Source organism: Lithobates pipiens, unplaced genomic scaffold, assembly GCF_037356315.1.
Source record: "Lithobates pipiens isolate NorthernLeopardFrog02 unplaced genomic scaffold, aLitPip1_a1.2 Scaffold_8, whole genome shotgun sequence".
Taxonomy (NCBI): domain Eukaryota; kingdom Metazoa; phylum Chordata; class Amphibia; order Anura; family Ranidae; genus Lithobates; species Lithobates pipiens.
Window position 1 is genome coordinate 593,885,985 of NW_027507903.1, and position 24,343 is coordinate 593,910,327.

At 44.0% G+C, this 24,343-nt stretch overlaps 1 protein-coding gene across 1 annotated transcript in view; it reads left to right on the forward strand.

Annotated features, from left to right (window-relative positions):
* The window catches only part of LOC143961246 (complement C3-like), a 659,302-nt gene that overhangs the window by 92,138 nt on the left and 542,821 nt on the right, over positions 1-24,343 (forward strand). Inside the window, exons 7-8 of the mRNA XM_077470481.1 lie at positions 18,165-18,252; positions 20,684-20,786. Of these exons, the coding sequence (XP_077326607.1) occupies positions 18,165-18,252; positions 20,684-20,786 (191 nt within the window). The remainder of the gene's footprint in view (positions 1-18,164; positions 18,253-20,683; positions 20,787-24,343) is intronic.

The following is a 24,343-nucleotide window of genomic DNA, read 5'->3' on the forward strand; positions in this document are numbered from 1 at the left end:
TAGGTGCAGCGGGGAAGGGGTGGGTGAGGCCTCATGAAGGGGGTCGGAGGGGGATTGTATATTGTAGGGTAAAGTATGGCGAAATGCGTATGAAAGATTGTAGTCGGCTATGATCTCTCCGGGGAGGAAGTGGAATAAGGGTGCAGAGGAGGGATGCTCGAACAACAGTCCAGGAAAGATAGTGTAGATGGTGTCTAAACCATTAGTACATTATGTTAAGTAAGAGTGACCGCGGTGCTAAGGGATTTAGAGGCGCGGAAATGTGTCCAGCACGCCCATTTATGAGAAAATTGTTCATGTCTGTCATATGCTTGGTGAATTAATCTTTCCATTTCCTCTATTCTATCCATCTGTTGGAGCCATTCTTCAATAGATGGAGGTTTTGTAGATCTCCAATGACGTGGAATGCATTGGGTGGCTGCATTGATCGAGTGTGGGACTATCGAAGTCTTATAAATTTTATGTGAAAGTGGTGTGTGGTGTAACAAATATTGTGCCAGGGAGAATTCTGGATGATACGTAGTAATGTTAATTATTGTGTCATGAACCCCCTTCCAGAAGGGTTGTAGCATGGGGCAATCCCACCATATGTGTAGGAAATTTCCAATTGGAGCATTACAACGCCAACAGGATGTGGGGACATCTGGGAAGAATTTGTGAATTTTGTCAGGGGTGCGGTACCACCTAGAGTAAATTTTATATCGATTTTCCTGTGCCGATACGTTAATAGAACGTTTGTGTATATGTTCATAAATCAAGGACCATTGTTGCGGGGTTAAAGTAGACTTCAAATCTGATTCCCAATGATGTATAATGGGTTTCTGTGGGGTGAGGTCTGAGCTTAACAGCTTTACAATAGTGGAGATCACATGTTTTTGCGGTTCCGAGCTGGAACATAAGGATTCAAATGGAGTAAGGGCTGTGTGCCATCGTGAGAATGGTTGTGATGATGTAAGGAAGTGTCGAATTTGAAGAAATTTGAAAAATGGTAGGTGTAGCTCAGGGAATTTTGCAGCCATATCAGGGTATGTCAACAATTTCCCCTTATCGAAAAATTGGTAAGCTCTGTAGACATTTCTTTGAAGGATGGCCCCAGATCTAGGAACGGTAAGATCCGGGGGAAAGTCTGGGTTCGAGGAAAGCGGAGTCAGTGGGCCATGAGGTATATTAATGTGAAGAGATTTATATGTTTGACAGAGAGCGCGAATGGTAGGACCTATCAAAGGGTGTTGGGTGCAAGCTGAAGGCGTGGCCTGAGTGGAGATCCAAGGCAGATGGGATATAGGGAACGGGGTATAAACGTTTTCTAAAGGTATCCATGCTTTATCTTTTTGGTGTATGTGCCAATCTACTACTCTGGCCAGGAGGGTCACATTGTAATAGGTATGTAGATCAGGCAATCCCAGGCCTCCACATAGTTTTGGAAGAATGAGTTTGGCCCAACTCAGTCGGGGAGGGCGGTACGACCACAAAAATTTTCTACACATGGCTTTGTACGAGTGAAAAAAGGATTTGGGAATTGCTATAGGTATGGCCTGTAGCAGATACAGCAATTTAGGGAGGACATTCATTTTCAGAATGGCTACTCTGCCAAATCAGGAGAAAGGGCCTCCATGCCACTTTTGTAGATCCTGTTGTATCCGAAGTAGTGCAGGGGTAAAATTGAGTTCATACAGCCTGGACAGATCGGTGGGGATTTTAATGCCTAAATAAGTTAATGCCTCACTTTCCCAGCAAAACAGAAAATTGAGACGGCATTGCAAAACCGTACTTTCAGGTAGAGAGACATTTAAAGCCTTCGATTTGTCAAAGTTTATTTTCAAGTTTGAGATTGTGGAAAAGGCATCGAGGTCCTTCAATAGGTTCGGAAGAGTAGTGATTGGATCCGAAAGGTACAACATGATGTCGTCAGCGTAGGCGGCAATTTTATAGTGATTGTTGTTGATGTTAATGCCTTGGATGGTTGGGTTATCTCTAAGCATGCGAAGTAATGGTTCTAAGGTTAAAATAAAGATGATCGGTGAAAGTGGGCATCCCTGACGTGTGCCATTGTTGATGGAGAAGGCGTTCGACAGGCGGCCATTGACTCGTATGCGCGCGGTAGGGGTGGAATATAAGATCGATATCATCTGAATCAATTGCGAGGATAGACCGATATGTTGAAGGACAGACAGCATGTAGTCCCATGCCACCCTATCGAACGCCTTCTCCGCATCCAATGATAAAAAGAAGCCTTTGCTCCGGGACGTGGTCAACCAATGATGCATATTCAGGGTCTTGGTGGTGTTGTCCCGGGCTTCTCTGCCGGGGACAAAACCGACCTGATCAGTCGAAACAATGTGGGGAAGCAAGGGTACAATGCGGTTTGCAGGAATTTTAGCATATATCTTAATATCCACATTGAGTAAAGAAATAGGCCGGTAGTTAGGGATTAGTGTATCATCCTTGCCAGGTTTGGGGATCAATGTAATGTGTGCTTGTAAAAGGTCAGTAGTGGACTGAGTGTGGGAGGTGAGGTTATTAAAGGTGTTTAAGAAGTGAGGAATTAACAGATCGGAAAATGTTTTATAATACGCCGCAGATAAGCCATCTGGGCCTGGACTTTTACCAGCTTTAAGTTGTTGTAGGGCGAGGAGCACTTCTTCCTTAGATAAGGGGGAATCCAGTACCTGTTGATCGAAAGATTCAATAGGGGGTGGGGAGAATTTAGACAGAAACGCCCGTATTCGCTCTGATCTATCTCCCACCGTCTCAAGCAGAGAAGGCGGTGGAAGATTATATAATGATTGAAAGTATTTCACAAATTGTTCCGCAATTTCGTCCGTTGCTACTATAGAGTCTCCTTTAGGCATCACGATTCTATGTATGGTGTGTCTCGCTTTTTTTAGTCTGTAAGGCTCTCGCTAGAAATTTACCCGCCTTGTTAGCAAATTTATAGAAGATTTTGTTGGATAAGGCAAATTTACGACAAAGAGTTTTTTGGAGTTCTTCCAAAAGAAGTTCCCGGGTAGCAATAAGTTCATTAAGGTGAGTTTCAGCTAAAGTACGTTTATGTAAGCGTTCGAGAGATTGAATGCGCAAATATAACGAGTCTAGAGTTGCTTTTTGGTACTTGTGTCTTTTAGCTGCTAGGGAGATAAGTACTCCGCGTATGACGCATTTATGCGCTGCCCAGACCGACGCAGATGGCGTCTCGAGGTTGGAGTTCTCTCGGAAATAATGCGAGAGACATTCCCCGATTGTGGCCTTATTTTCTGTGTCAAGAAGTAAAGAGTCGTCAAGCCGCCAGACAACAGATCTGGGGCTACCTTGTGCAAACGTAAGGGTAACCATGATGGGGTTGTGGTCGGAGAGCAAAAGGGGCTCGATCGTGGCTTTGGTCAAATAATGAATGTCCGCTTGCGAAAGGAAGAAGTGGTCAATTGGTCAATTCTGGAATATTTTGAATGTGGGGGGGAGAAGAAGGTGAAATCTTTTGTGTTCGGGTGAAGAGTGCGCCAGGTATCATGAAGGGTCAAGGTTTGAAGTTGTGTTTTGATATCCCTTAGTGCTTGGTATTTTAGACAGGACGTGCCATTGGAAGTATCGAGGGAGGGTGTCAAGGGAACATTGAAATCTCCTCCCAAGAGGAGGATGCCTGATTGAAATGTGGTAAGAAGGGCCATGGTTTCCCTAAAAAAGGTCACCTGTTTAGAATTGGGGGCATAGATGTTAGCTATCGTAATAGGGAGGTTGTGTGCCCGTCCTTTAATAAATAAAAATCTTCCCTGAGGATCTCTTAAAGTGTCGGTAATAGTAATGGGGCAAGATTTCGAGATTAATATAGAGACTCCTTTAGATTTAGTGTGGTCATTTGTCGCATGGTATACTGTGGGAAAATGTTTATTGTAGAGTTTGGGGATAGCATCTGAACGAAAGTGGGTTTCTTGTAAAAGGGCTATTTGTGTTTTTGCTCTATACAGGGTATACAGAAGCTTGGATCTTTTTTCGGGAATGTTCAAACCTCTAATATTCAGAGAGTATAATTTAATGGATGGTGGCGGAAGGACCTGTAGGGGGGGGGGGTCACCAGTAATGGGGGTTGAGTCCGTCATAGTAAAGGGGGGAGGTAAAGAGGCCATGGTAGGGGGAAGGAAGAGGGAGGCTTAGTATCAGGGGGGATGGGGGGGTTAGATAATCAGATGGAGGGGGTAATCCGCTTGGAAAGCCGAATTAGGTAAGGGGGGAAAGGACGTGAGGGTCACTGGTTGAGTGACACAAAAAAAAAAATCAATATAGTGACGGGCGGCCGGAGAGAGCACACACCTAAATAATGTATACTCACTCACTTCCGCCAGTACGTGGGGGTTGGCTGTCGCCAAGTCCAATGAAAGACTAGGTAAGAAGGAAATCAAGTCGTGGAACTCCGCTATTCAGGACTAAGAAGACAAGGTAAACTGTCGAGTTGATATAATTTAATCCTATGGTAGATTGTTAACTTATGGTTAGCATGTTATGGTGAGTATCGGCAAGATTTACGTAGTAATGAGCTAGAAATAGGATAGTAGGAGAGTAGAAGTCTAAGGATGTATTGTTCAGTTACAGAATATAAACGTGACATGTAAATACAATGCATGTCTATAAAAATTTAGAAAACAGAGTAAATGCAAAACTTTTGACCTGTAAAAGAAGACACTTGCTATCAGAGCATTTAACATGCAAACTATATGTACTATACATAACCAGTAAGCGTCAACCGTCAGCGCGACGTGTAGCATTGTAAATAGCACATCTCTGGGGAGCAGAAAAAATATATATATATTCTTAAGTGAAATCATGTACCAAACTGCGCTTTTGACATTGAGCCGGAGATGCCAACATGAAAATGTTTTTGTGCTTGAGGATAAGGGATAAACTCCCCATAAGCTGAAGGTCAAAAGACAGGTTGTATCTGTAGCCAGTCTCACAGAATGCAGCATAGCCGAGATAAGATAAGGCATTTCTAACACGTCCTTATGGACACAGAGCTGTCAGCTATGAAAAAATTCAGTCAGCCTAGAGGAGCCATAGTAAGGAGGTCAAGCTCAGTATAGGCAAATCATAGCAAACATTAATAACTGTTTGAGCGTGAGAACGAGTAGTAAGCAGGCAATGACAATGACAGTATTTCGTACTGTGTGCTTACTCACTGCTCGAGTATAAGGTAGGTCCATGTGGTTCTCCTAGCAGAGCATAAAGCAGCAGACAGCGCATAGATAAAACAAAACAGATCTGCACGTAAATTTTGGAAACTGCTGGTGTTAACCGATGCATGTGACTGGCGTCTTCTGACAGAGGATGAAACATCCGGGAGGTTACGCAGGAAGAGTCATGTGGCAACACAGCGTACTATGCTCCAGGTGTGTGCTGGGTAATGTAGTTTCAGCACTGACTTTGATTTCCGTAGCGTAGAATGGACACAGTCAAATAAATCGGGTCAAACATAATAATAAACAGAGAACGAATAAAGTAAATGTGGAGTATCCCACAACAGCACATGAGCTTCCGAACAGCAACAGGTATAATGAACATAACTCCCACAGTCTCGGGACAAAAAAGGTAAGGGAAAAGAAAGGAAGCATTGGCTCTGCATTGGAGAGTATTGCAATAGCTCGCAGGTAAGTAGCGGTCGTTAGCTTTTTAGTAATCTCTCCTCGCTCTACGCGATCTGGGGGATATGGAAGGGCTGTACGCTCTTTGAGGATTATCATAGTGTCGGTGCATCCTGGTATTCGACGGAGACCTGCGCCTACGGTATCCCGCTTCCTGAGCTTCCATCAATTCAGGTTGGGACTTATCTGATCTACCCAGTAGAGGACGAAAGTTGGAACACCAGTTAGGGACCTCTATTAGTGGGATCCCTAAGGTTATGCAAAACGTGGGTAGATCTTCCGGGACTCTAAGATGAGCCGTTCGTCCAAGATTTGAGGCAGTAAGGCAAAAAGGAAATTTCCATTTGTAGGCTATATTCCTGTCTCTCAACACCTCCAGGAGAGGTTTGAGGTCTCTGCGATGTTGCAGGGTAATGCCTGAGAGATCCTGAAAGATTTGTATGGGGGCATTGTCATGCAGTATGCGTTGCTTTGCTCGAGCACCCCTTAAGATATCTTCTTTGAGCTGGTAGTTTATGAGGCAGCATATAATGTCCCGAGGGGGGTCGTTGTCCCTGCCTTTAGGTCTCAAGGCTCTGTGGATTCTTTCCATTTCAACAATTGATTGTGGAGGTCGGTCAAGTATATTGTTAAAGATGGAGGTGACAGCAATGGGGATTTGATCTCCCTCAATGGCCTCAGGGAGACCTCTGATACGAAGGTTGTGTCACCTCCCCCTATTGTGCATTTTTTCTCTTTCCTGTTGGTCAGGTCACATCACTTAGATACTAATATTGATATTCTCAATGATCACATATCTCACACATGTAATTATATATATATATATATATATATATATATATATATATATATATATATATATATATATAATTTTATTTTTTTTTCATAGATTAGGGTTGGTTAGTTGTGCCATTATTATTTATACCCTTTGGATTTTCACTATTTGGAAGGCTGGCCTGCCCTCTGGTTGTCCCTGTGGCCTGTGTGGGCCATCCCGACACACCCCTGGGATAGATGTTTGCTGGCACCGTTAGCCATTTAGACGCTGGGTTCACTTTTTGAGCTGACTTGTATGTAAAAAACCTTTATTTGCCCAAAAACACACGGAGGAAAGTCCGTTAATTTTGAGCGTGGCTCCAGGTAGCTGGGACCAGCGAAGGAAGCGTCGCTGGCCCCGTCTTCTGGTATGGACTTAAAGGAGAAGCCCTACGCTGAAAAAACGGCGTGGGGGTCCCCCCCTAGGTCCATATCAGACCCTTATCCGAGCACGCAACCCGGACGGTTAGGAAAGGGGGTGGGGACGAGTGAGCAGCCCCCCTTCCTGAGCTATACCAGGCTGCGTGCCCTCAACATGGGGGGGGGGTGCTTTGGGGAGCACCTTGTCCCCATGTTGATGAGGACAAGGGCCTCTTCCTGACAACCCTGGCCGTTGGTTGTTGGGGTCTGCAGGCGGGGGGGCTTATCGGAATCCGGGAGCCCCTTTAATAAAGGGACCCCCGGATCCTGGCCCCCCACCCTATGTGAATGAGTATGGGGTAAAATGTACCCCTACCCATTCACCTGTGAAAAAATGTAAATAAAACACAACACACAAGGATTAAAAATATTTTATTGCACAGCTCCGGGGGTCTTCTTCCGTCTTCGGGGGTCTTCTCGCTGGACTCCTCCGCTATCTTCTGCTAGCTCTTTTACTAGTGGAGGAGCCCGGCTTTCTTCTTCCTTGCCGCCCTCTTCTTCCGACTTCCGAGCCCACAATCCAAGGTCCCCATTCATATACAAGGGCCAATTTAGGACAGAAGCCAATTAACCTACCAGCATGTCTTTGGGGTGTGGGAGGAAACTGGAGTATCCAGAGGAAACTCACCCAGGCAGAACATGCAAACTCCAGGGAGGTAGTGTCATGGTTGGGATTTGAACCAGCAACCCTTTTTACTGCTAGGTGAGAGTGCTAATCACTACACCAAGTAATACCGGAATCCTGAACTCATCAGTGCAATACCTAGGTAAGTAGGTAGAATAAAAGACTTGATAGTGTAATATAGTTTAAACAGTTTATTAATCAAAGCAAACCCCCATATGGGGTACTCACATAGATCAGGTGCACCAGTGCACCACTTTACATCAAGTGATAACAGGTAAAAATACCGGACTGGTATCGGGATGGTATGTGCTTCCTCTTTAGCAGATCACCTGCCTAACATGCCGTCCTGCCCCCCCCCCCCCCCAACACATGTTGATACCGGGATTCCATATCTTCTTCGGGGGAATTCTAATTGAATGGTCGATCTGTCAGTATATATAGAGTGCCCGCGGCCATTTTGTTGTAGCCTAAGGACACTAGTGCTGAATCATTATGCTCAATGAGTATACTACATGGAACTCTGCTGCCAGGATATATCTACTGGCATTGGCAGTATTAAAATCATCTCCTATCTACTCCATTATGCCTATGTCCTATGGTGCCCTAATTGACCCACCCGAGCTGCCGCAAATTTGGTAGTGTGAATAGTTTTCGGACAAATGTGGAGGAATTAACATACTATCCCATCTGGCGGTCAGCATCACTCGATGCCCCACCACACAATTAATCATATATTGGTACAATGCATACATAAATAGTGTAAAAATAAAATGTAATAAAATACATAAAAATACATATAATGTAATGGCAAAAAATCTCTGAACCGGAAAAAAAAAACATAGTCTCCAAACTAAAGGGGAGTCACCTCATATTTACAACGAATATATACCGCATCTATGCTGCACCATAAAAAGGGGCCCAACTAGTGGATTTAAAACCATGTAAATAGATAATTAACCACTTAAGCCCCGGACCATTTTGCTGGCTTAAGACCAGAGCACTTTTTGCGATTCGGCACTGCGACATTTTTAACTGACAATTGCGCTGACTACAACACCTGCATACCCGAACTGGAATGGAAAACAAACTCCGGAGTGCCTCAGCAACCCGCTCGCGCTCTCCCAGGTATCAGGACACACAGCACCACTGCAACATTCTGGAGATCTTTTGGACAAGGTCTCAGGGAACTAAGATGGCTTTACAGGCCTCCTCAAAAGAGCTGCGCTCTCCTGATAGTGAAACCCTGGGGAGCCAGAGAGCCAGAAGCTGCAGCCGCAGGCCAGCCTCGCCTGACAGACACCCGGCAACTTCACTGAGTCTTGCAGACCTTAGATCCGTGGCAGCTGACATTAAGAGCACACTCTCCCCGGCCATATCAGACTTAAGATCAGACATACAGGCCATAGCTCGCAGAGTGGAGGAGGTGAAAGAGACGCAGGCCCGCCATGATGCTTCACTATGTCAAGTTCAACAGGTGACAGAGTCTCATGCCATCCACCTATGAGAGAGGTCTCCCCGAATCAATTGAGTCACTGCAGCTAACACGCTCAGTGAAAGCCCTCTTCAATGATCTCCTTGAGAGGCCTCCTGCTACGCCGATTGCCATGGAACCAGGGGCGGACTGACCAGTCGGTCACTCGGGCGCCGCCCGAGGGCCCGCGGACATTAGGGGCCCGGACTCGGCCATATGAGAGGCCACTTGCAGCGGCTGAATTACATGCCGCAATGCAGATGCTAACTGTGCGCTGATCCCCGTCGACCCCTCCTTCCTCCGTCCATCCCAGGACAGGTGCTTGTACTGTACGCATCGTGACATCACCTGACTTGGGACCGATGAGAAGAGTGGAGGGGCCGGCGGGGAGCAGCGCGCTGTTAGAAGTGTCTCAGGCTCAGCATCCAGTGACTCGGTGAGTGAAGCCGAGACACCAGGGCCGCCACAGCTCTTGGATACCACTAACCCAACCCAGTAACAGGTATCTGCAGTAACTAACGTGCATTGCATCGGAGATGTGCACCTTGCTTGAAACCGGCAACAATATCTACACAGACACAGCACTATCGGCAATTCCACAGGTAATGACCCTACACAGTCCATGCTCACATAGGAACCACTGCCCCCTTTAGATGGGAGACTGCAGGAGATAGAATGTCGCACCTCGCTGCTGAAACTTTGTACCCCCATATTTGGACCCGATATGAACACAATGGGGACCCATCCATGAACGCTAGGGTATGTAAATGTGCATTGAACTCACGAATAGTAGTAGTAGTAATAGTATGCACATTCACAACCGCTTAAGTTAGTTCCATTATTACTCCAGTAATATATAGAAATATTGGGGGCGTGGCGACCGAGCTCCATGGCGGACGTGTAGTGTGAGAGCTCTGATCGCCCACCGGAGAAATTCACCGACATCCGACTCCACCGAACGGATCTGCAGATATAGTTGGCATCCTCTGGGTAGCTCATCTGCTGGTGCACTCAACGACGATGGGCCGGAGGTGTAAACTAGTACAGCAGCCGAGCAAACTCGATTCTTATTTTGCCTCAGGCCAGGGTGGGCCGCGGCAAAATGGCGGACACGTGCGTGCACAACAGCTGCGTCATCCGGCCGGACAGACCCCACACAGCCGCCAGTTACCTTCCGGAGCCTCTGATCCTGATATCTTCCACAGCGGCTCCTTGTCGGAGGCCCCGAGCCCCTCCACACGCAGCCCGGTCAAAGCTAAGCCGCGGAGGGACTCTCCCACTAGGCCGCAAGTCGCGCCAGAGCCTACAATGGAGGTAAGCGGGCCGCAACACCACACAGCTCCACAGGGCATTCCCAGGGGAGACCCTATCTCCGACTTCCCCACCACAGACGCTCCAGTTTCAGACAACACCCTGAAAGAAATGTTGTTGTCATTGCGGGCATCCCTTCATTCTGATATGATGAGGGGCATTAACAATTGCCACAAAGAAGTACAAGCGCTGGGCGCCAGGGTAGATAGAGTGGAACAAAAAATGGGAGAATATACATCTTCCTACAACGTCATGGTAGAAGCACATATGGCCCAAGGGGAAGATATACAATGGATGAAGAATAAAATCGCAGACCTCGAGGATAGGTCCAGAAGGAACAACTGCAAGCTGCAGGGTGTTCCTGAGTCTATCCCATCTACCCAACTCCTACAATACGCCCAAGCTATGTTTTCTACCCTGGTGCCAGAATTGACAGTGCAGGACCTTATAGTGGACAGGATACATAGGGTACCCAAATCCTCCTTTCTTCCTCTAGAAACACAGAGGGATGTCCTCTTAAGGGTTCATTATACAAAGAAGAGCTTCCCCCTAAATAGGTGGGATTTTGAATGACCAACAACACCAGACACAAGTACACAAAATAATATACAATCTTTATTATAAATTACAAAATGTACATATCACCACCAGAGGGACATGTGGGCTAAACAATGTCCTCCTGTTGTATAGACAAATGAACAATCACATAAACAAAACAAAGTATGATTAATAAAAATGCTTGTCCTATACCACCCACACCCGACGCGTTTCCAGTTGCTGATAACTCAGAACCTTCATCAGGGGTGAACAAACTCGATGATATAATGATATAGCAATCTAATGAGGTATATACTCTAAGATCAAGGTGTCTGTCGCTTTAGAATATAAATATATCTGAAGAATGATTTGAATAAACACAAGGTGTCATGCAAATGCAGAGTATCCTGCAGGTTCCTTCCAAATGCATTAGACAAATTCTACAACAAGGAGAGGGGTTATCTCTAATTAAATCCTTAAATGGAAAACAAGATAGCTGCCTGGGTACCTCAAGTCCACCTTCATATATGTATAAGGCTGAATTAGCATATATCTGACTTGCACCCAGAATTGCCTTATCCCATCCCCAGGAAGTAAACAGGAGAGAAGCTGGAAGATGCAGTCCAACCACCTATTACAAGCGGCAAAGCATTCCTCTGTGTGGAGCGTGTGGATGGCACTCCACACGCTCCACACTATATGCTAATTCAGCCTTATACATATATGAAGGTGGACTTGAGGTACCCAGGCAGCTATCTTGTATAACTCCAAAGCATATCTATACGACTTCAGAATGACACTGATAGTTATGATTAGGACCTTCAGTTAACACCCCTCCTGGCATAGTTAGGCCTCCTACCAAATGAGGGGGTTTTAGGCCACAAGGAAGCAACGACCCCAAGACTAACAGAAGCAAGATGGAAGCTTCAACACAACAGGAATACTTTAGTTGTAACGTCTGCCCCTGAAGAGCAAACACAGATTTGCGAAACTCGAAGGGAACCATCGATGCTCTTTATATGCTCATATTGCTGGGTATTTCTGTTGGGTGTATTATTGTTTATGTATTGTTTTTACTTATGTATGTCCAATTTTTCCACTCTGTATGATGTATACATATCCACGGGTTTAGCAATTTACAACAAACATTGTTATTGTTTAATGGATGAATATCAACTGTAATGAATTGACATTTGTTTTTACCTATGCTGTTGACTTGGCCACTATGCCGGGTAACGCACAATTATTGCTGTTCCCACTTGTTATTAATAAATAGATTTTATTACAATTTTCTGTGAACGTGTGCCAAATCTCTCCCACCTCGTTTAAAGTCCCGGGGCTATTATGTTTTTTCCAGTTGTAACGTCTTTGCTACCGGCAATAGAAAAATGAAATCAGCATAAACGCCTAAGGACATTAACAGTATTCCGGCCTACCATACATATGAAATGATGTATTGTACTCTATCTATATTCTGTACGAGAATTCTTGTTATTGTGTTCGCTGGTTTATTAAATAAAGAAAATTCTGAGAAAAAAAAAAGGAGCAACAATTTTGAAAAAAATGCATTATTTTTAACTTTTTGGTATAATAAATATCCCCAAAAAATATATAAAAAAAATTGTTTTCCTCAGTTTAGGCCGATACGTATTCTTCTACACATTTTTGGCAAAAAAAAAAATCACAATAAGCGATTATTGATTGATTGGCGGAAAAGTTATAGCGTTTACAAAATAGGGGATAATTTTATGGCATTTTTCTTATTTTTTTTACTAGTAATGGCGGTAATCAACGATTTTTATTGTGACTGCGACATTATGGCGGACACATCGGACATTTTTGGGACCATTGTCATTTACACAGCAATCAGTGCTATACAAATGCACTGATTCCTGTGTAAATGACACTGGCAGTGAAGGGGTTAACCAGGAGGTGGCAGTGTAGGGGTTAAGTGTGTCCTAGGGGCGTGTTTCTAAATTTGGGGGGCGTGGCTGTGATTTACAGATCACTGATTTCTGCTCCAATCACAGGGAGCACAGATCAGTGTCATTTGTTGCTAGGCAGAAGGGGGAGATGCTGTTTCCCCAGTTCTCCCTCCCCGTGAGACGATCACGGGTATCCCCATGGCGATAGAGTCCGCAGGACCCGTGGTCCCAACCGGGACACGCACGCAATGGCATGACGGCAATTTTAAATGGACATACCTGTACGTCAATTTGCCTGTCCGTGCCATTCTGCCGACGTACATCGTCGTGCACTGGTCGGGAAGCGGTTAACATAAATAGGTATGAAAAAATGTAAAAACATGTATGTATATATGTATCTAAAAATCACACTATAAATATAAAAAATATTATAAATATATTAATATTAATATGGTCAGAACCTATTTAGGACTATACACGAATTTATATATTATGGAGCTGTGGCTGCAACCCCTACCTCATATGCGTTAGGAGTCACAAATATCAATTAGCTATATATAATGGACTGGATACCTAATAATTACTTTAAAAAACACTTTGAATCAAATTCTTTATTTAACCCACCAGGTGCCAGAGAACCTAACTGGTGTATCCACCACGATTCATGCTTACTGATTTCCCTCACAAAATTAGAACCTCTCCAGTGGCGTTTGGGTGCCTCTATGCCCTAAAACTGCATGCCAGCTGTACTTTTATTGTGGACATCCTTAAAGTGTACATAAAGAAAATGTTTTCAAACCCCTTACTTATGTTTCTAACATGCTCTCCAATGCGATCCTTTAATGCCCTACCGACATAGATTAAGTTGCATGGGCATTTTACTGCTTAGACTACAACCACTGTATCACATTAAAGTCCCTGATGGTATATATCTGCTTAGACTGAGGATTAGAAAATTCTTTTACTTTTCTAACATTAGTGGGGATGCTTACACAGCTGTAACACCGCCTACAACTTGATGTCCCAAAACAGCTTGGGCCTAAGAGGGGGCGGCTCCACCACATTATGCACCAGTCAGTCCCACAAGTTAGGTGCAATTAAAAAAAATATATACAATTTTTGGTTTTTCAAACATTCCAATATTTGTGGATAATTTTTTCCACCTCCTTATTTTGTAGTTTGAAATCTAGAACAATACATGTACCCATATCATTGTTGGTTCTGGTATTGTTTTTTAGTAGATCTTCCCTATCCATATTTTTGATCTTATTCTTCTCTTTTATCAGGAAATCATCACGGTATCCTTTACCTCTAAACATCTTGCTCAGCATCTTTGATTGCAATTCAAAATCAATTTCTTGTGTGCAGTTTTTTGTTATCCTCATATATTGTCCTTGAGGAATATTATCTAACCAAGGTCTAAAATGACAGTTCATAGTGGGAATATAGGAATTGTGATCTGTCGCTTTAAATTAAGTTTTTGTTTCTATACCCAGTGATGTGTTTTGTATCTCCAGTTCCAATAAATTTATTATATCCTTGGTGACGTTCCATGTTAAGCTGAGGTTTTGATCATTATCGTTCATGGATTGGAGTTGGTTTTCCAAGGTGTCCACGCTCCCTTTCCATATGATTAATAAGTCATCTATAAACCACCTGCATGTTTGGGTCCCTGTTGTATAGGACACCCTTGGCCTCCCATTTAGCCATGTATAGGTTTGCAACACTTGGGCGAATTTTGCGCCCATGGCGACACTTTTGATCTGCAGGTAGAAGGTGTTCTGATACCAGAAAAAAATGTGTTCCAAACAGAACTCTAAACATTTCAAAATAAATCTATGTTGATTCTTTTTCACATCACTACTGTTTTTCAGAGCCCACTTTACATTGCCCCTTGGTGATCGACATTAGTATAAAGTGACACCACATCTCCTGTTGCCATCAATACATTGTCATTAGCTGTGCATTATTTTAACAACTGCAAGGTGTGTTTAGTTTCTTTTAAGAAAGCATGCGTATTCCTTACTAAAGGTTGAAGGTGAATATCAATGTATTCGTCCAATCAGGATGTTAACGAGTCTATTCCACTTACAATTGGTCTGCCTAGGGGGTCTACCCTAGAAAGTAGAAAATATATTGTTATCCGCCCAGCTGATAAGGGAGGAGGTATTGTTGTGTTATCCCTGGAACAATATAAAAAAGAGATGGATAGGATCCTGGAGGACAGAAGTACTTATCAGATAAAATCGTATCCTTCTAAGATCCTTCTAAGATTTTTAAAAAGGAATTGGAATCCATCATACATTATGGTACTGAGAGGGATTTACTAAATAAACACAAGAAAAAATATCTGGTTCCCATGGTCAGTAGAATTCCAGTCATCTACTATATACCAAAAAGGATAAGGTCAACCCCCCAGGCAGACCAAGCTATAGGGATAGACTTGTTAACATCCTGATTGGGTGAGTTTTTTAAACATATCTTGCAGTTGTTAATCAACGTAGATTTATTTTGAAATGTTTAGAGTTCTGTTTGGAACAAATTTTTCTGGTATCAGAACACGTTCTACCTGCAGATGAAAGGTGTCGCCACAAGCGCAAAATTCGCCCCAAGTGTTGCAAACCTATACATGGCTAAATGGGAGGCCGAGGGCATATACCATCAGGGATTTTATTTCATGTGATACAGTGGGCGTAGTCTACGCAGTAAAATGCCCACGCAACTTAATCTATGTCGGTAGAACTTCAAGGACATTAAAGGATCGCATGGAAAAGCATGTTATAAACATAAGTAAGGGGTTCAACAAACATTTTCTTTCTGAACACTTTAGGGATGTCCACAATAAAAACACAGTTGGCATGCAGTTTTGAGGCATAGAGGCACCCAAACGCCACTGGAGAGGTTCTAAATTTATGAGGGAAATCAGTAAGCATGAATCGTGGTGGATACATCAGATTGGCTATCTGTTTTTAAGTAATTATTAGGTATCCAGTCCATTATGTATAGCTAAATTATATTTGTGACTCCTAACGCATATGAGATAGGGGTTGCAGCCACATCTCCATAATATATAAATTTATATATAGTCCTAAATAGGTTCTGACTATATTAATATTAATATATTTATAATATTTTTAATATTTATAGTGTGATTTTTACATACATAAATACATAAATTTTTTACATTTTTTTCATACCTATTTATGTTAATTATCTATTTATATGGTTTTAAATCCACTAGTTGGGCCCGTTTTTATGGTGAAGCATAGATGCGGTATATATTCATTGTAAATATGAGGTGACTCCCCTTTAATTTGGAGACTATGGGGCTGATTTACAAATGGTATGCGCCAGTAGTTGCGGTGAACACCGGTGTTCTCGTCCGGCATCTTCCTCCATGGCGTCTCTTCTTCCCCGCTTCCTTCTCGGGCCGCACCACGCAATGGGAGGCTCCCGCTGTGTGACTTTTCTCTTTTTCTGATAGCTCTTATATACTGGAGGGCGGAGCCATCCGTTGCCCCTGCCCCCTCTGATGCACAGTTCCGTTATATAAGTGTTAGAAGAAGACAAGCATCACACTCTCATTGCGCAGAGTGGCCCTAGAACAAAGTGAGGAAGAAGAGACACCATGGAGAATATGCCGGACAAGAAAACCGGAGCAAGAAGCAGAGGATCGGAGGAAGAAGAAGATGGAGGAAGAAACCGAAGGATGAAGGAAAGAAGAAGGAAGAAGACCAGAAGAAAGAAGATGAAAGAAGAAGACTTAATAAAGCAATTGTCAAAAATATTCTCTTGTTATTTTTAACACTTTTGTCACTTTTTTGGTGAAATGGTAGAGGTACTTTTGTACCCCCTTACCATTTCACATGGGGGAGCGGGATCTGGGGATCCCCTTGTTAAAGGGGGCTTCCAGATTTCGATAAGCCCCCTGCCCGCAGACCCCCACAACCACCGGCCAGGGTTGTGGGGATGAGGCCCTTGTCCTCATCAACATGGGGACAAGGTTCTTAGAGGGTACCCCAAAGCACCCTCCCAATGTTGAGGGCATGTGGCCTGGTACGTTTCAGGAGGAGGGGCGCTCTCTCATCCCCCTCTCTTTTCCTGCGGCCTTCCAGGTTGCGTGCTTGGATAAGGGTCTGGTATGGATTTTGAGGGGGACCCCACACCTTTTTTTGCCACTGGGTTCCCCTTAAAATCCATGCCAGACCTGAAGGGTCTGGTATGGATTTTGATGGGGGCCCCCACGCCATTTTATTTGGTGCGGGGTTCTCCTTAATATCCATACCAAACCTGAAGGGTCTGGTATGCTCTTGGAGGGGAACCCATGCCGTTTTTTTTTAAATTAAAGTCGCCTGGCCTGGGTGTGACTTAAAGTCATGTTGTAAGTTGCCCCAAGTCGTGTTGTAAGTTGCCCTAAGTCGTGCTGTGATTCATACTCAAGTCGTGTCAAGTTGCCTCCCAAAGTTGCGCTGGAAGACGTGTTGCCCCTGTGTGAATGGACTGTTAATGATACAGCGTGCGCTATCATCAATGGCATATTATTATCGCGTGCGCTGGAATATTATCTGTTGTGCTTATATGTGCACCGGTTCATACGCTCACTTAATTTATCTGGCAAGGTATGAACTGGCGCAGCGCATTCATTTTAGTAAATTACCCCCTATGTTTTTATTTTTTTTGCCATTACATCATATGTATTTTATTACATTTTATTTTTACACTATTTATTTACGCATTGTACTGATATATGATTAATTGTGTGGTGGGGCATCGAGTGACGCTGACCGCCAGATGGAACAGCATGTTAATTCCTCCATGTTTGTCCGGAATACCATTCACACTACCAAATTTGCGGCAGCCCTGGTGGGTCAATTAGGACATTTCAGGGAGTAGGCATAATGGAGTAGATAGTATACTGCCAATGCCAGTAGATGTATCCTGGGGGCAGAGTTCCATGTAGTATACTCATTGAGCATAATGATTCATCACTAGTGTCCTTGTTCGATTATATATGGACTTTAAGCACTTTTAAACTGACACAGTTGGATGTCACATATATGCACAGGAGCACATTGATTTATGTTCAACTCAGTAGTGGGATCATTGTTTATTCAATTCGTGATCCTTTGGACACATTTAGAAGTGATATAACTGTTAACCACTTGTATGCACAGAAGCACTTCATTTATTTAATTACATTTTTATATTCTTTATTTATATATGCATTTGTTGCACTATTGTCACTTTCTACAGTCGCTAGAGACAGATTGATTCTACCACTGTATGACTTTCACATATTTTTGTATGCATTTTGTTTATTACATACGCATAGTGTGTAGTCTATTTGGTATTTGGAAGTGCGGCGTATATATTCAATCTATTAACTTAAATATGTATTTTCTATTTTTTTTATATTATTTATTTTGCAGTCTTACCCAGCTTCGAGATAACACTGACACCATTAAAGAAGTTCTTCTATGTTGACGATGAAGAGTGTGAAATTAAGATTGAAGCTCAGTAAGTGCACAGTAAACATTTTAGTCTATGAGATCTGTACAGGAGATGTGTGTGTTCTAGTCATTGGGGACATCTGTACAGGAGGTGTGTGTGTGTTCTAATGATGGGGGACATCTGTACAGGAGGTGTGTGTGTTCTAGTGATGGGAGAGATCTGTACAGGAGGTGTGTGTGTTCTGGTGATGGGAGAGATCTGTACAGGAGGTGTGTGTGTTCTAATGATGGGGGACATCTGTACAGGAGGTGTGTTTGTTCTAGTGATGGGGGAGATCTGTACAGGAGGTGTGCGTGTGTTACAGTGATGGGGGAGATCTGTACAGGAGGTGTGTGTGTTCTAGTGATGGGGGAGATCTGTACAGGAGGTGTGTTTGTTCTAGTGATGGGGGAGATCTGTACAGGAGGTGTGTGTGTTCCAGTGATGGGGGAGATCTGTACAGGAGGTGTGTGTGTTCCAGTGATGGGGGAGATCTGTACAGGAGGTGTGTGTGTTCCAGTGATGGGGGAGATCTGTACAGGAAGAGATATGTACAGGAGGTGTGTGTGTTCTAGTGATGGGGGGGGTCTGTACAGGAGATTAGGGATGAGCCAAATCTTTCATTTTTACTGTTTCACTTTAAGCATTATTAAAATCCCTGCTCCTAAAATAAACGGTTGTTTTAAAAACTTTTGAATATAAATTAAAAAGAACCTTAGCGCTGATATTAAAAATATGCAGAGATAAAAAAATGTAGAGAAAATAGAAAAAACCTGAATGATTAGGCTGGGACCATATCAGTGTTCTGTCACTTTAAAAATAATAATATTGTGTCTAATGGTGCACTCAAATCAATTTTCTACTCAAACTGAAATGAAAAGTGAATTAGTCTTGTGTGTGGCAAGCAGGAATAGTAATCATTGCACAATGAAAGTTATTTCTGTTTAGTGCTTATATCAATAAGAAATATGATCGTGAGCAACAATATCTGGAATGGTGCTTTGAAGATAAAAGGGGTACCCTCTCTGATCATGATATAACTGCATTTGAAGCCGTATATGGAAATGGACTGAGTGTGTGGTTATTTTGTATATGTCAATCGGTGGTCATATGATTGTATAAACTGATTCCAGACAACACCCCAGGCGCATTGCACTTTAATATTTGATTTTGGATATAATTAAGCAAATTTGCACAGGTATTTCTTTGTATATATTTTTATGCATAATTCATATTTGCACATTTTTGGGATTTACTTAGGATTCATTTTGCACCATTATTACTTTGGCACTATTTGCACAGCATTTCGCACTTTTAGATATTTGTTTGCACTTGCACAATAACCTTTTAGCAATTTTTGCACAGTATATTATTATTGCATATTTTGCACAGTAGCTAACATTGCTTGATGTATGTTGTTGAGGAAGTTAAGCAATTGTAGATCCATGATGAGCACCCATAGTTTGAGTAGAAAATTAATAGAAAATTGATTTGAGGGCACCATTAGACACAATATGTTTTAAAAACGTATTTTTGCATTGATACATGTCCCCTAGTGCAGTACCCGGGTTTCCATACACTTTTTATGGCAATAACTTGCATATAAGCCTTTAAAATTAGCACTTGATTTTTCATGTTTCGTGTCTCATAGACTTTAATAGGGTTTGTATGTTCGCTCAAACTTTTTGCTTGTTTGCATGTTCTGGTGTTCTGGGGTGTTTGGCCCATCCCTACTTGGCAGAGTGAATAAGGCAATGGTGTCTGCATGCAGTGTCCTTTGGTATAGAATAAAGGGGCAAGTGCCTGCTCACCAATACCAGCGGTCTTCTATGTTGAAGAGTGGTGTGAGGGCCTCTGCAGGAGGCCTCTGCAGAGTCTGGCTCAAGTGACAACGCTCACCCGCTTCTTTCCGTGCTACCATCCAGCTGGATCTGGTGAGGATGTGATGAGGGCAGCCTCCAGGCTGCCGCCGAATGTTTAGATGTGGCTGGCAGCAAATGCACCCGCACCCACTCGCGATGGCTCTCTCTCTCCCCCTGTAGCATAGGCTGCAACCCAGCCGCAGCACAATCTACCACACAAGTTACTGCTTGCAGATCCAGGTCGGGGTCCCAAGAGAGCAATCCCGTCCTCCCCCAGGCTTTATATTACCTCCACTAGCATTTTGTTTTCTCTTCTTCAGCCGGCTGGTCCAAAACAGTCCAACTCAAATGCAAAACCTGGCTCTTGGGACTACACATCCCAGGATGCTTTGCTCCAGACTTAGGTCTTATTCACTCTGCCTTCAGATTTGATGACAGAGTCTAGGTTGAGCACTAGGAGGAAACAGTGTCACTGTAGCGAGTGCTACAAAGTATCTTCTGATAATGCAGGCATAATTAGCCAGCTTTTGGCTACATCAGCAATAAACTTATGCAAACATGCAGCTATAATCAATATTTATTTATTTATTTTTTAGTTACCTCTATGGAAAGCCTGTAATTGGAAAAGCGTTTGTTTTGTTTGGGGTGAAAGTAGAAGGCTCAATGAAAGGTCTTCCAGATTCCTTGAGAAGAGTGGAGGTAATATTTAAATAATGATAAAATGTCAATATTTTTAGAACATGTGACTTTAGCAGAAAAGATTCAACATGAATATTCGACGAAGCAAAATATTTCAGTGTGCATCGCTCTCTTTCTCTCTCTCTCCACACACTGTATCCAGTTTAGCTAGATCTCACTGCAGACCATTCCTCCTGGTGTACTGTTTCTAATATACTTCAGGCAGGCAGTTGATTCACTTAGCTCTAGCTAATTTGTCTTTGAAGGGCTTGGACAGGCCCAATAGCAACTGATAGCGCAAGGCAGTGTCGTTCCATGCAGTGTGTGCAGCCCACTTGCGAAATTCTGTTACTTAGTCCTCAACAGGGCGTTTTCTCTGTTGTAGAAAGGTCAACACTGTTTCAGCCGTGGTGGTTCGTTGTGGGTCATTATAGAGCATTGCCATGGCATCGCAGAAAAAGGAAACAGTGAGTGCAGTACAGGACTCTCCTTTTCCAATAGCTGATGAGCCCATGCCTGAGGTTCTTTTGTAAGTAAGGCTACTACGAACCTGACCTTTGTATCCTCTGAAGAGAAGGTCCTAGGCTGTAAAGTAATGTACAGCCGATAGGCGTTCCTGAAAGCCTGAAACTTGTGAAGAACCCCTGAAAAGCGCTCCGGCGTGGTTCAGGAGCTTCCCACCTCTACTCCAGCTCCTGAACCTCGCCGGAGCGCTTTTCAGGAGCTGTAGTAGAGATGGGCTGCTCCATAGCCATAACAGGTGGTTTCACGGGGCTCAGAACTGAGGCATTGGCCATTGCAGTCACCCGACCTTCCAGTTAAAAGTACCTCTCTTGTATGGACGTCAGGGCCGGAGACACAGAGGCCACTTGTCACAGTGCCTTGAAGGTGGAAGTACTCCCCTCAGTCTCAGACATTGCTGGATTATTCTGTCATGAGGGCCACATACCTGAGGTGAGACGGAAGTATTGGGGAGGCCTCTTTTGCACCTCTGGTTCTTGAAGCCTCTGGAAATGGAGACAGAGACTTGGTGGACATCGTGTGGAACGGGTGCCAGGGGTGCGGAGCACCGTGCAAGCCTTAATCCGAGATCTCAGCCAAGGTCAAGTCCACTCTGGCAATGAAGTACAGAAGGGTTAATCGGAAGAAGAATGGTCAAGATCCAAGCCAGGGTTGGTTCCAATCTGGTACAAAAGGGGCAAAGAAGTAGAATGGTCGAGGTATAAATCCGAGATCAATGGCAAGCAGCAATCAAGATTAGTCAAATAGGTTTCCAGGTCACAAGTTGAGACAGATCACACACTAGTACAGGAACAAGGGGGGACTGAAGATAATTCAGCAATTTGGCAGTTTCTGGGCTGGGCTTATATAGGAAAATTTGAGGTCACTTCCTGTGCGCCTCCTGGGCATTTTCCCGCCTTTTTTCCATTAGGTTGAGGTCACTTCCTGTGCACCTCCTGGGTATTTTCCTGCCTTTTTATATCAGGTTGAGGTCACTTCCTGTGTGCCTCCTCGGCATTTTCCTGCCTTTTCCATCAGGTCTTCTGCGCAAGTACGGGTTGGTGTACTGAGGCGTCTTTGGCGCATACTTAGTTGGCACACATTTCCTCCTGTGGCAACGTGCCATTGGTGCCTGCATAGTAAGCCCTGGACTCTTACATGACCTCAACATGGGGGGTGGGTGCTTCGGAGCAGGGAGGGCCCTTTGCCCCCCAACCCAAAGCACTTTGTCCCCATGTTGATGAGGACAAGGGTCTCTTCCCAACAACCCTTGCCCAGTGGTAGTCGAGGTCTGTGGGCGGGGGCTTATCGGAATCTGGAAACCCCCTTTAACAAGGGGGCCCCCAGATCCTGGCCCCCCCACCCTAGGTGAATGAGTATGGGGTACATGGTACACCTACCCTTTCTTTTCAAATAAAGTGTTAAGAAATAAAAACACTACACAGGTTTTTAAAGTAATTTATTAAATCAGCCCCGGCGTCTTTCCTTATTTCTTCTCTCCTTCACGGCTTTTCTCCCTCTTCCGGTGATGTCTTCTCCTCTTCTGTCGGGTCTCCTCTCTCCGCTGTCTCCTAGCTCTTTTGCAGAGTCTTCTTCGCTCTTTTGCCGTTGTTCTTTCAATGTTGACTCGACGTTAAATCCTAGCGTAATGCTGGGTCCGCCGTTTGCAACGACTTTGCATGGGGCGGGGCACACGATGATGTAATTTTGAGGCCACGCCCCATCATGCCCCAGGTGGTGACATCACAAGGGGTGTGGCCCACAAATTACGCCATTGTTTGGCCCCGCCCCATGCCAATATAAGTTATTGCACACGGCGGACCCAGCATTACCCCGGGAAATCACGTTGAGTCAACATCAAAAGAAGAACAGAGGGAGAAGACCCAGCAAAAGAGCAAGAAGACAGCGGAGTGACAAGACAGTGCAGAGAGGAGAAGAACTGAAGAGGGGAGAAAGACCGGCAGAGGGAGAAGACGTTACCAGAAGAGGGAGAAGACCCAAATCTGTCTTAATAAAATACTTAAAAAGCCTGTGTAGTGCATATATTTTTGACACTTTTTTTTTTAGGTGAATGGGTAGGGGTATTGTGCACCCCATACTCATTCACCTAGGGTGGGGGGCGGGATTCTGTGGGCCCCCTTGTTAAAGGGGGCTTCCAGATTCCGATAAGCCCCTGCCCACATACCCTGACAACCAATGGCAAGGGTTGTTGGGAAGAGGCCCTTGGTCTCATCAACATGGGGACAAGGTGCTTTGGGCTGGGGGTGCAGAACCCCCCTGCCCCAAAGAATCCGCCCCCCCATGTTGAAGGCATGTGGCCTAGTATGGTTCAGGAGGGGGGGTGCTCACTCGTCTCCCCCTTTCCTGACCTGCATGCTCAGATAAGTGTCTTGTAAGGATCTTGGGGGTGGCCGCACATCAAATGGCATGGGGGTTCCCCTTAAGATCAATACCAGATTGAAGGGTCTGGTATCATCTTGGGGGGAGGGAACCTCACGCTATTTTTTCTTTACATTTTGGTGGGTTCCCCCTTAATATTCTCAGCACACTTCTGTATCCGATTTCTGATGCGACTTCTATTCAAATCAATGGGCTCCCATAGAGGACCATTGATTTTGAATAGAGGCAGAGAAAAGTGTCTGAAAGCTAGTGTGCGGTTAAACACCAATGCAAAGCGTGGATTAAATCACGTTTTTACAGCTTATTTTTAAAATGCCCGTGTGTATGAGGCCTAAGTCTTTTTAAATCTGGATAAAACATAAGACTAAAAAGCAGCGCTCTATGGGTAGGAGCCAAAATGTATATATATATATATATATATATATATATATACACACACACACACACACACACACACACACACACACACACACACACACACACACACACACACATACATACATACATACATACATACATACACACACACACACACACACACACACACACATATATAATTTTGGCTCCTACCCATAGAGCGCTGCTTTTTTGTCTTTTGATTCCTGCTCCCCATTGCTCCAGTGGTTGGCAGCTGCACTGGGTATCAGTTTTATCCACATATGACTGACAGTTTCTAG